Here is an 11,430-nt window from a genome sequence, read left to right as displayed (position 1 = left end):
TCATCAATTTTTTGAAACCTTATGTTCATGTAAATGACAGGAGCGTGTTACATCAGAATGGATTTATTAAAAATGAAAACAAATTGTTAACAGATACAAATGAACAACAACGAAGTACAAGAAGAGCTTAAAAACAGTGGATGCTTATTACTCCATACAGGGTGCGTAGCTACAAATAAACTTTCTGTCATTATGTGCAAGTATTTTAACATTCTTCTGTGGTGCACTTGTGTACGTAAATGATTGTAAAGAAGCAAAAGAATATGAAAAAAGATCAGTGAAATAGCTTTAAAAATCATATTTTAGGGGCGCCCTGGTAGCTCACCTGGTAGAGCGCGTACCACGTATCAAGGCTGGCCCGGGGCCCTTTGCTGCGTGTCCTCCCCCCTCTCTCTTTCTGCTGTTAAAAACATGAATACTAAAACAGCAAGGAGCTATCTGTGGCCATGTGATCCGTCTTGGTTCTTGCAACTGGTCACTGACGAGTACGTGACTTCCTCCTTGACCAATCCTGTCCCTCCTCGGCCAGAGGGGCGGGGCTTGTCCGCATGCTTTAGGCTGGAATAGTGCAAAGACGCGTCCTGCAGAGACAGAAAACTGATTAAACTGCAGGTTCAGCAGGTCGCTGCAGCTTCAGCCACAAATAGGTTTTCACACAAGGAATCTGCCTTGCTATTTTGGTGCAGTCGCAATAAACATAGTAAGAGAAAAGTAAAAACAAGTACTGCTAAGGTCAAGAGTCATAAATATAAAAATAGAAATTTACAATTGAAAAAATGTAAAAATATATAAAATATTCAAAATCTGAAAAATATGTCACATATATGTTTTTAAAACAAAAAGAGCTGCACAGTGTTTCAAACGAAGAGGATCGAATGTGCAAAATATTTACTGAAGAACGTGCAAATGTTCACAGTATGAAGTATGAGAACATGTGGAATTCAAAAATGTGCATTAATGTAAAGCATTGATTTAGATTCGGAGTCCACGGGGCAGGAGAAGAGTCATAGTCTAACAGTTCAACATTCTCCCACTTAATCTTTCATTCATATCATATCATATCATAATTTAAGCTTAATAAACTTAACATTTTTGATTCACAACCTTCAGTATTTGGATCAAGTAGCTCATGAGAAATAAGGTGTCAGATTAAGCAGCTGCAGCTGTTATTTCAATGTGTCAGATACTTAATCAACATTTAATTAAATAACGTTTAAAGGCATATTCTGTATGCTTTTGTGGCACACTAATGATGCTGGCAGATGTCAACCTTTATCAATATAGATATTAGTAAATCTTTCAGTATTTCCAGGTACAAAATAAATGCAGGAAACGTGTCAGCACTGCGACTGACCAGAAAGTAGCTGAAACGTCTGCATGATCTTTCACTGTGATGCAAACAGCGTGCCGACGGTTTTATCCTCAGCAGCTGACAAACAGCTCCACAGTAAAGTATTACGGAGGTCAAAGGTCAAAGTGCACAACTCTTCTTCCACCACTGATGTTTCCACATGTTCACTAGACTTTTAGACAGTTGTTGAAAGTAACTAAGTATATCCACTCAAGTTCTGTACTTAAATACATTTCTGAAGTACTTCTGCTACTTTACACTTTTACTCCACCACATTTCAGAGGGAAATATTGCACTTTTTACTCCACTTTATTTATTTACTTTGAAGATTCAGATAATTAATATAAAATATAATAAACAAATACATTATGATGTATTATTATAGGTTAAGATAAAACTTTATTGATCACCGAGGGGAAATTCACAAGCTACCCGGCAGAACATAAAGTAATTAAAATGAGCTCCACCTTCACCAGCTGCAACATTAAAGTGATGAACACGTTAATGCATCGACGATTATAATGGGTCAGTGTCTCCACCCAGTGGTGAAGAGCAGATAATTACATTTACTCAAGTACTGCACATACGTACACTTTTGAGGTACTTACTTGAGTAATTCCATGTAATGCTACTTTCTACTTCTACATGTTGGAGGCAGATATCATAGTTTTCACTCCACTACATTTATCTGACAGCTTTTGCTACTAGTTACTTTGCAGATTCAAGTTACTCATGCTAAATTTAATAAACTAATAAACTGTAACGTAATATTATAGATTAATTACCCAGCAGTATATAATGTAGTTACACCTTTACCAGCTGCAACATTAAAGTAATGCTTAACCATTAATGCCTCCATATTTATAATAAGAAGAATTTATAAAATATCTGATTCTGAAATGAGCCATTCTGCATGATGAGTGCTTTAACTTTTGGTACTTTAGGTATATTTTAATTCTCATACTTTTACTTAAGTAAAACTTTGAACGCAGGACTTTCATGTGTCTACATACTTTTACTTAAGTAAAAGATCAGAGTACTTCTTCCACCGCTGCTTTTAGCCAACAGTTAGCAGTAAAAATGGGTTTAGTTTTGCGGTTTGGTGAAAACTTCATATTTCTAGTTTTGGGCAGCTGAAGAAGGAAGGAGGAGGAAGAAGAGGCTGGATGGAAGAAAGAAGCCAGGAAGATAATATTAGTGTTTATCTCATGTTGAATGTTACATCTTTACATGGAAACTGATATATTTAGTGGAGTAAATGATTTAGTTGAAATTGCTTGAAATGAAAAAGAGCAGAGCTGTTTTTTGCATTTAATGGAAAATATATCAGATGTTGTCGAGGAGTAAACACAGGATGTGACGTGTCGCCATCTACTGACCTCTGTGACCCTCCGACTTGTGTTGCTTCTCAGGGAATTACAGCAGCAAACAGCTGGTTTACCTGGACAGAAAGCAGAAGGTGATTGAGCATGAGGCCGGGTCAGCAGTTAAAGTTTAACACCAAGAAGTCAGCAAGGTGGGAAGATTACACAATCCACCTGCCAAACAGCTGATTTTCTACTTGAATCTGGTTTAAAGAGGATTGGGGTTCAATAGCATTTCATTGACTCTGAATCCAGTATTGAATTTTGTATAAAATATGAATCATTTTGAAACCCTTCTTGAATCTATAAGTGAGTGAGTAATCAAATGAATGAATGAGGTCATTTAATGTGTGTCCTGGACAAACAACCAAGACAGAAGCCCAGCCCTCAGACGGGAGCAGGCTGTGACTTTTAGTAACTGACTCACAATCAGGAAGTGAAAGTGAAACTAGGGTGAGTTGTTTGTGTCGAAGCAGCCGGCAAAAAGAGACTTCTACCTCTTATTGTTCTACCTTTTCTTCAAAAACCCCCCGGCAAACTCGGAAAAGAGAAAAGGACAATTTTTCCTTCAAAGAAGAGCAACCTTTCTCCTCTGCTGCCTCCTCCTGTCAGCATGCCAGACACTAAGCTGTGTTTGGAGGCCCTGTCAGCTCTCTCCGGCTGCAACGTCGAGCCGACCAGTGGAGCCTCCCAGCTCACCCCGCAGGACTTTGTCAACATCGTGGTGCTCAAGCAGTTTTACAAGCAGGAGGGGTTTAAAGAGCTGGAGTACCCCAGTATAGGGACTTTATCCCTGCAGGACCTGGACGACCAGGACATGTACAGCTCCCCCCCTGCACTGGGCGAAGGCCCCTCCACCGCTGGGCCGGAGGAGAGCCTCAGAGCCACGGTGAAGATCAACCCTCAGGACTTCTTCCATCCTCAGTACGACTACGACTTCACCAACATAAAGGTGAGAAAGAAACCTGAGGTCAGGTGACGCAAGCCTGACACTCTCTTTTTAACTTTCTGCTTTGATGTAGAATAATGGTAAGATAACTTAAACAGCACGATACAGTTAATATAGTATTTGTATAGTTGTAGTAGTATTACTTGTTTGGATGTAATTTTCTTTTGTTTGGGCAAAATGTCACATGTGAGGCTAATAGAATATACTGAAGTGAGGGAGGAAGGAAGGAAGTGAGGGAGGGAGGAAGTGAGTGAGTGTATGAATGAGGGAGGGAGGGAGGAAATGAAGGAGTGATTAAATGAGGAAGAGAGTGAGGAAATGAGGGAGGGAGGAAGTGAAGGAGTGATTAAATGAGGAAGAGAGTGAGTGAGTGAGTGTATGAATGAGGGAGGGAGGAAGTGAAGGAGTGAGTAAATGAGGAAGAGAGTGAGGAAATGAGGGAGGGAGGAAGTGAAGGAGTGATTAAATGAGGAAGTGAGTGAGTGAGTGAGTGTAGGAATGAGGGAGGGAGTGAGAGAGGGAGGGAGGGAGGAAGTGAGTGAGTGATTAAATGAGGAAGTGAGTGAGAGAGGGCGGGAGGAAGTGAGTGAGTGATTAAATGAGGAAGAGAGTGAGGAAATGAGGGAGGGAGGAAGTGAAGGAGTGATTAAATGAGGAAGAGAGTGAGTGAGTGAGTGTATGAATGAGGGAGGGAGGAAGTGAAGGAGTGAGTAAATGAGGAAGAGAGTGAGGAAATGAGGGAGGGAGGAAGTGAAGGAGTGATTAAATGAGGAAGAGAGTGAGTGAGTGAGTGTATGAATGAGGGAGGGAGGAAGTGAAGGAGTGAGTAAATGAGGAAGAGAGTGAGGAAATGAGGGAGGGAGGAAGTGAAGGAGTGATTAAATGAGGAAGTGAGTGAGTGAGTGAGTGTATGAATGAGGGAGGGAGTGAGAGAGGGAGGGCGGGAGGAAGTGAGTGAGTGATTAAATGAGGAAGTGAGTGAGAGAGGGCGGGAGGAAGTGAGTGAGTGATTAAATGAGGAAGTGAGTGAGGAAATGAGGGAGGGAGGAAATGAACCCTGTGACCCCCTCTGTCCGCCTCCAGGATGGCGACACCAAGTTCCTGCGTGGTAACGAGCAGTACATTCGTCCCTGTGGGTGGAACCGGGCCGCCCTGCGGGTCATGCAGAAGTATGATGGCGGGGATTGCTGGCTCGGGACGGGGAAGGACGCCTGGCCTGTCTCCTACAACGGACACAACATGGACGGCTCCCTCGGCATCATCCTGACCCGCGGCGAGAGCCCCGCCGATGAGCCACAGTTTCTGGATGCCGCGGCGGCGTGTCTGGTCACCAAGGAGACGAGGGGCAGAGGGGTGTACTCCACACCAGACATCAAGATGGCGGAGAAGTACTGCAAGAGGTTTAAGTCCAAAGTGGATGGGAAGACGTACAAAGTGGTTCTTCAGAACCGCATCAACCCAAAGAAGAGGAACAAGTGCCAGAGAGAAGACATCTGGTTGGTCTACATCCCTGAAGTCTGCAACGATGTCCAGACCAGGGCCATCGTGCAGGAGTCCATCCGACCGTACGGGCTGCTGCTGATGCAGGTGTGAATCCAGCTCTGGGGAAACCTATAAAACCTTCTTGGGAGTTATCGGGGAAATAAATTCAAGTTTTCTTGATTATCAACAAAAAAACCTCACAAAAAATGATTTCACACTTCTCCACTGAGATCAAGTAAATCCTACTGAAGAGTATAAAAGCTGTGTTTCAGAGTTTGCTCAAGACTCACAGAGGTCCTGTATGTTTGTTGGGGGATGTATGAATAACAAACAAACCGGGCTTTTTTTTGTTTTTTCTGCTTTTTCCCCTCAATGTCCTGCTTCCGACTTACAGTATTAGGGACTTTCTGCTGACCTGCTTTGCCTTCAGCTGCCTTATTTTGAGATTCATGTATAAACAAGCACTAGTTAACAATTTAACTTTGGGGATTTGTTTGACACAGTTGGTGTTACAATTGGTGGGTGTAAATACTAGAAAATAAAAATAAAATGAACATGCGGCTGTTGTTTCATCTGTAGACACTGAACATAAATCCGAGCAGCAACGATCAAACCAACTTCTCTGCATGATGTGTTCAAATGTAAGAAAAGACCGTGGGAACGAGAAAGCAAGATGCAACATTCAAACCGGTCCACTTGGAAGAGTCTGAGGCCTGTTGCATCTGAGAGGGTGATTGTGCTGCCATCTAGTGGAAAGTTTATTTCTTGTAGGAAACAAATAGTTCTGATAGTGAGCTTTAACTGTTGCCAAAGTAGTGACATTCAGAATTGTTCTAGTTTTCATTTAAAGAAGAGAATTTTGCAGATTTTAATTGTTACCTATCTTTTTTTTTCTTCCTTGTTGCACAAAATGACCATAATTGAACTATTACTTGGGTTGATGATCAATACCTGGTGAACTTGTGTGTTGACAAACCAAAATTAGTTTTATTATTCTAGTATTACAGATTTCAGGTCAAGAAATACAAGATCAAGTTTAAAATATGTCTTAATATATATTATTGTGTGTGTATATATATATATATATATATATATATATATATATATATATATATATTAAGACATATTTTAAACTTGATTGAACAGTACATATATGCGCTCAAACAACATACTGAGAGCAATGGTGGAGGAGTACTCTGATCTTTTACTTAAGTAAAAGGAGCAACACCACAGTGTAGAAATATTCTGTTACAAGTAAAAGTCCTGCGTTCAAAATTTGACTTAAGTAAAAGTATGAGAATTAAAATATACTTAAAGTGCCAAAACTAAAAGCACTCATCATGCAGAATGGCTCATTTCAGAATCAGATATTTTATAAATTCTTCTTATTATAAATATGGAGGCATTAATGGTTAAGCATTACTTTAATGTTGCAGCTGGTAAAGGTGTAACTACATTATATACTGCTGGGTAATTAATCTATAATATTACGTTACAGTTTATTAGTTTATTAAATTTAGCATGAGTAACTTAAATCTGCAAAGTAACTAGTAGCAAAAGCTGTCAAATAAATGTAGTGGAGTGAAAACTATGATATCTGCCTCCAACATGTAGAAGTAGAAAGTAGCATTACATGGAATTACTCAAGTAAGTACCTCAAAAGTGTACGTATGTGCAGTACTTGAGTAAATGTAATTATCTGCTCTTCACCACTGGGTGGAGACACTGACCCAAACACACACTTGTTTGTACCATTGACTGTTTACAATCCATGGTTTGTACTTAAATTGAGGACCTTTGTGGACATACATAGCAATAACCTCAAGGATCACAACTACATGCTCAAATCCAACCAATCCCTAATCTTGACCTAAACTAAATTCTACGTCTTAAACTCCAAACAGCGCTTTGAAGAAGTGAAGACCGGACAAAATGTCCCCACGTTCCAAACACGCCCTCTCTCTCAGTGTCTAAACTTTTGGTCCTCACAAAGATAGAAGTAGAGGACACGAACACACACCCAACCACACACCTGAGCACAGGTAGAATCCAACGATGAAGACCAAACAGAGGGCGAGTAAAGCTGGAAGGACACAGATGCCCAGACACCAACATGGCTGCCTGGCTGACTCCCGGTCAACTCCTGGAGACACAAAACACGGGAACAGTTCATTAACTGATGGATTTCGTTTTCGACTTCTGGTCTTCCTTTCCAACTGTAATGTTCTAAATTTTGGAAATATAACTGTTTGTGTCAGCTTGAATGAATCCCAAACACCACCAGAGTGCAGAAAAGAGCTTCAGTTTCTTTTCAGCACTCAGTATCATTTCCCTGTAAACCACAGCAACATTGAAAGTCTGTTTTTGAGAAACATCTGACAGGTTTGAAACCAAATGAAATAAGTAAATGCAATTAGGGGGCCGGACCCTTTCTGGTTGTTAATCAATAAAAACTATTCCAAACATCATCGGGTGAAGAGAGGAAAAGATGGATAGTAAAGAGTTGAAGTCCTGCTCCCTTTAGGCCTACAAACGTTAACGTCAAGCTAGCCACTAGCCTCGACGATGTCTTTTCTTTTAAGTGTCTTTTTTCTGTCTTTCCTAAAAACCGAAACATGCTCCTTGGATCTGGTGTCCATATTTTAAGATAGATCAGTCCTGCACAGCAACATCTGAGCACCTGGCTACTTTTTGCTCATGGGAGCTGGAGCTGTGAAGGCTAAAAGAAAGAACTGTTGGTTTATCTTAGTCGAAATAATGAAGCGTTCCTGTCCAGTACAGTAGAAACTCATTTAACAGAATGCGGACAGGTCTTTCAGAAAGACTAATGAAATAACTCTCTAACTGAAATAAACCCAGAAAGCGGATCAGAGCTTGGTGGATGTTGTCTGTATAACAGCCGTGTTTATATTTGGTTAATAACAGTCTTTCGGTAACTGACAAAAAAAAAACCAACGCATCAAAACCTCTATTTCCTGCCAAGGCAGCGCCGCTGATCAGGCTTTACATCACTTTAGAAGAAACATTGTCATTACTGAAACTACTCTTTTCCACAGAAATGCCACCATGACCTTTATCTCAGCTAAGCAGCGCCATTTATTCAGTCTTCAGCTTCTTACTATTTCAAATCTAGTTATTGTAAATGAAAGGGTTAATTCGTTTCTTTGTTTTTTAAGTTGACATCTACATACAAAGAGTATGATTCTGTCATAATGATTCACCTGTGATGGACATGTGCCAGTGTGTCCAGCTTTACAAACTTTGCAAGTATTGTTTTGTTCAAGCTTTGTTCAAACCCACAGAGGTTTTGTTTTTAGATTCCAGCGGAGAGCTCAACGTTCCCAAAGATAACAAATATGTCAGACTAAACTTCGGGGAAATGTTGAGAATGACGCACGAGTCATGTGGAAATTTTCACGTCATTTCATTTTCATATTTCATGTCTGATGTATTGGTGCAGAAACATGGAGTAACTGCGTTTGACCCTTTCACTCAGTATAAGCAACATACAACATTCCCCTTTCAGATGCGTCAGAACTTGATTCTGTTTATATCTTAACGATTGCTTGATTAAAACTTTTCTGCATAGATTTATTTATGCAACGTCCTGCAGAATCATTTATTGTAATTCTGACCATAAAATCATGAAAACTCTTTATGTTTTTCGTCTGCCATATGTCTGCCTTGCTTCTTTCTTCGCTCCAGTTGTTCAGCTTGTTTCAGCCAAGCTACGATGACAATGCTGGTCGGTCACATGGTCGGTCCACCGCTTTGGCTCAGACTGGAATCTCTCAACAGCGATTGGACCGATTGCCATGAAAGTTTGTTTCGACGTTCATGGTTCCCAGAGGATGAATCCTCCTGACTTTGGTGATCCTCTGCCTTTTCCTCTAGCGCCACCAACAGGTTGACAGTTCTGGCTTTCAGTGAAACGTGTCAACTAACAAACTATTGGATGTGTTGCCGTGACATTTGGTTCACACATTCATGTCTCCCTCAGGATGAATTGTAATAACTTCGGCGCCATCAACAGATCGAAATTTCAGTTTGTCCAGATCTTTCGTGTATGTCGATTACCTGCAAAGCTAATGACGTGCCCATCAGCCTCAGCTGTTTGTGTTTAATGCTAATCACCAAATAATAGCATGCTAACACGCTAAACTAAGATGGTGATCGTGGCAAACATTATACCTGCTTAGCATCAGAATGTTAGTATTGTCACTGTGAGCGTGTTAGCATGCTGACGTTAGCATTTAGCTCAAAGCACTGCTGTATGATGAAGATGTTTAAGCTCTTTGATTTGTGCTCCAGTTTTCCTTCTTACCATCAACAGCCACATGAATTCCTCTGTTAACACAAACAGCTCCTGCACACCGCCCGGTGCAGAAATACAGCCCGCCGTCCTCCTCCTCCACCTCCAGGATCTCCAGGCCGACCAGGCCTCTCTCCAGATCTCCATTATTGTTGACGCGACTGTTGTTTGCAGTGTGAAAGTCGACCGTATCTTCTCCCACTTTACTCGATTTAACCGTCAGCAGAGGCAGCAGCTGCTCTGAGCGCAGACGGTACCAGGTGATCTCGCTGCTGGACGTCAGGTTACAGGTCAGAGAGACGTTCTGCCCGACCCGGGCAGAGCGGAGAACAGGTGAGGCTGAAGATAGGTAACATCCTGCGACACCTGAGGAGGTCAAGGAGGAAGGTCAGTATCATGTGGCTGATTACAGTTATTAGGGTACTTGATCTTGAAGGGGCCCCAAGATACTGAGGCTGCGGTCCATCAGGACCAAAACCTCCCAGCACAAAAACGGTTTCTTCAGCTTGATTCTTCGTGTTGCAGCTTTTGTTGCTTTCATCATACACCCTTTTATGATAAAAGCAACAAGAGCTGCAACACGAAGAATAAAACGCTAAGCTGTGTGAGGAGCCAGGAGGCAGTTTCTAATGTAGTAGAATTAAGAGCACTTATTGCACAGGGGATCAATACTTCATGCGGCTCTGACCCGAGGGGAGGATGTGAAATTCATTAAGGAGACGATGGTTTGGGTTTGATATGAAGGGTTGAGCTTTCTGTGTGATTCGTCTGCTGTAAACCAGTGATTTTACCCGCTGCCTGACAATTTCTACCTGTTAATTCCTGTTTGATACGTTTAGATTTCCATAGCAACAAATCAGTGAGCAGCTAAGGACTGATTCCATGATGGATCTGTAAAATACAACACTAAAAACATTTGACCTCAGCAGAAAATACGGCCTTTGTTATCCCCTTCTTGCACATTGCCTCAGTGTTTCCATCAGCGCTCAGTTTCTTATCAATATGAGTCCCGAGGAACCCGTGGCTCTCCACAACGTCTGCGTGTTGTCCTTTGAAGTCAATAAAACAACTTGTGACCTCTGCTAAATGACTGACCACAGGCCCACGCCGTTTCCACGAAGCAGCAGCCGTGTCGTCTGCAGATGTAAGGACGTGCCTGTCCTGTTAGGACCTCGGGACCATCCAGCTGAGCCTACAGCATCAGCCTGTCCCGGTCCAGACCAGGACGGCCCGAACCAGGCTGTGCCGCGGAGAAATGGGCGTGAGGACACATTCAGGTGACAGATGTTCCTGCCAGCTTGTTTTCTTTCAGTTTGGCTTCTGGTATTTTTAGGTGTGTGACTTCACCACAGCCGCCTGATTCATGAGCATCGTGAGTGAAAATCAGGAGCATAAACAAAATAAGCAAAACCAGACATAACATAGACAACGATACGCCTCTACATCGAGCCTTATCTCACCCCAGCAGTCCTTGGCTTTGTCCACACAGTGCCCACAGTGAGTGGTGAAGCCTGGTGCCCGGCCTGCATTTAAATCAGCAAATACAAATATAAAACAATCTTTAACTTACAAAGCACAGTGAGGATCCATGTGACACCTGCCATCATTTAGTACAAATATTCTCCAGGTTTAGTTCACGAGCTGCAGGAGCAGGAGGTCAGATCAGCAGGCTGAGTGAACAAACTGATTTTAGTGGGAGGAAGTGAGCGGGGACTTTATTATGCAGCAGAGCAGGCAGTACAGACCACCGACATGTCTTTCTTGGAGCACAAAAGTGAAGATTTTCCACTAACCACTCACACTTTTCACTGAAAACACACACACACACGCACACGCACACGCACAAACACACGCACGCACACACGCACACACACTTTGCTGATATCAAACTGCAGTCGTTAGGTTTCGTTTCTGCGGAGATCAGTCAATCTGTTTATGTCGGAAAAACCGGAAATGCTTCAAATTAAAAGCC

At 41.9% G+C, this 11,430-nt stretch overlaps 2 protein-coding genes across 3 annotated transcripts; one reads left to right on the top strand and one right to left on the bottom strand.

Annotated features, from left to right (window-relative positions):
• Positions 1 to 47: 47 nt before the first annotated feature.
• LOC122864860 lies at positions 48 to 11,419 on the bottom strand. Of its 2 annotated transcripts, XM_044172578.1 has the most exons (5): positions 11,029 to 11,419; positions 9,471 to 9,824; positions 7,179 to 7,289; positions 2,731 to 2,792; positions 48 to 581 (listed from the first exon to the last, which is right to left on the bottom strand). In XM_044172578.1, the coding sequence occupies exons 1-5, from the start codon at positions 11,063 to 11,065 to the stop codon at positions 435 to 437; spliced, it is 711 nt and encodes a 236-aa protein (XP_044028513.1). In that variant the 5' UTR covers positions 11,066 to 11,419; the 3' UTR covers positions 48 to 434. The 2 variants fall into 2 exon arrangements, with proteins under 2 accessions (XP_044028513.1, XP_044028514.1); XM_044172579.1 differs by lacking the exon at positions 7,179 to 7,289 and having other exon boundaries at positions 11,029 to 11,416.
• On the top strand, positions 3,122 to 5,700 carry LOC122864858. Its single transcript, XM_044172576.1, has 2 exons — positions 3,122 to 3,667; positions 4,748 to 5,700. Exons 1-2 carry the CDS (start codon positions 3,329 to 3,331, stop codon positions 5,255 to 5,257), a joined length of 849 nt encoding a protein of 282 aa, XP_044028511.1. The 5' UTR covers positions 3,122 to 3,328; the 3' UTR covers positions 5,258 to 5,700.
• Positions 11,420 to 11,430: the final 11 nt, after the last annotated feature.

The sequence above is a fragment of the Siniperca chuatsi genome, linkage group LG17 (assembly GCF_020085105.1).
Source record: "Siniperca chuatsi isolate FFG_IHB_CAS linkage group LG17, ASM2008510v1, whole genome shotgun sequence".
Taxonomy (NCBI): domain Eukaryota; kingdom Metazoa; phylum Chordata; class Actinopteri; order Centrarchiformes; family Sinipercidae; genus Siniperca; species Siniperca chuatsi.
The sequence above is the reverse complement of the archived record's forward strand: the minus strand, read 5'-3'. Positions and strand labels throughout refer to the sequence as shown.

Excerpts from the sequence above, each read along its gene's own strand:
- LOC122864858 (XM_044172576.1), top strand. The coding sequence starts at position 3,329 with ATGCCAGACACTAAGCTGTGTTTGGAGGCCCTGTCAGCTCTCTCCGGC. Across the intron at positions 3,668-4,747 it reads ACGACTTCACCAACATAAAG|GATGGCGACACCAAGTTCCT; the intron begins GTGAGAAAGAAA and ends GTCCGCCTCCAG.
- LOC122864860 (XM_044172578.1), bottom strand. The coding sequence starts at position 11,065 with ATGATGGCAGGTGTCACATGGATCCTCACTGTGCTTT. Across the intron at positions 2,793-7,178 it reads TGGATTCTACCTGTGCTCAG|GTAAACCAGCTGTTTGCTGC; the intron begins GTGTGTGGTTGG and ends CTTTCTGTCCAG. Across the intron at positions 582-2,730 it reads CAAGTCGGAGGGTCACAGAG|GACGCGTCTTTGCACTATTC; the intron begins GTCAGTAGATGG and ends CTGTCTCTGCAG.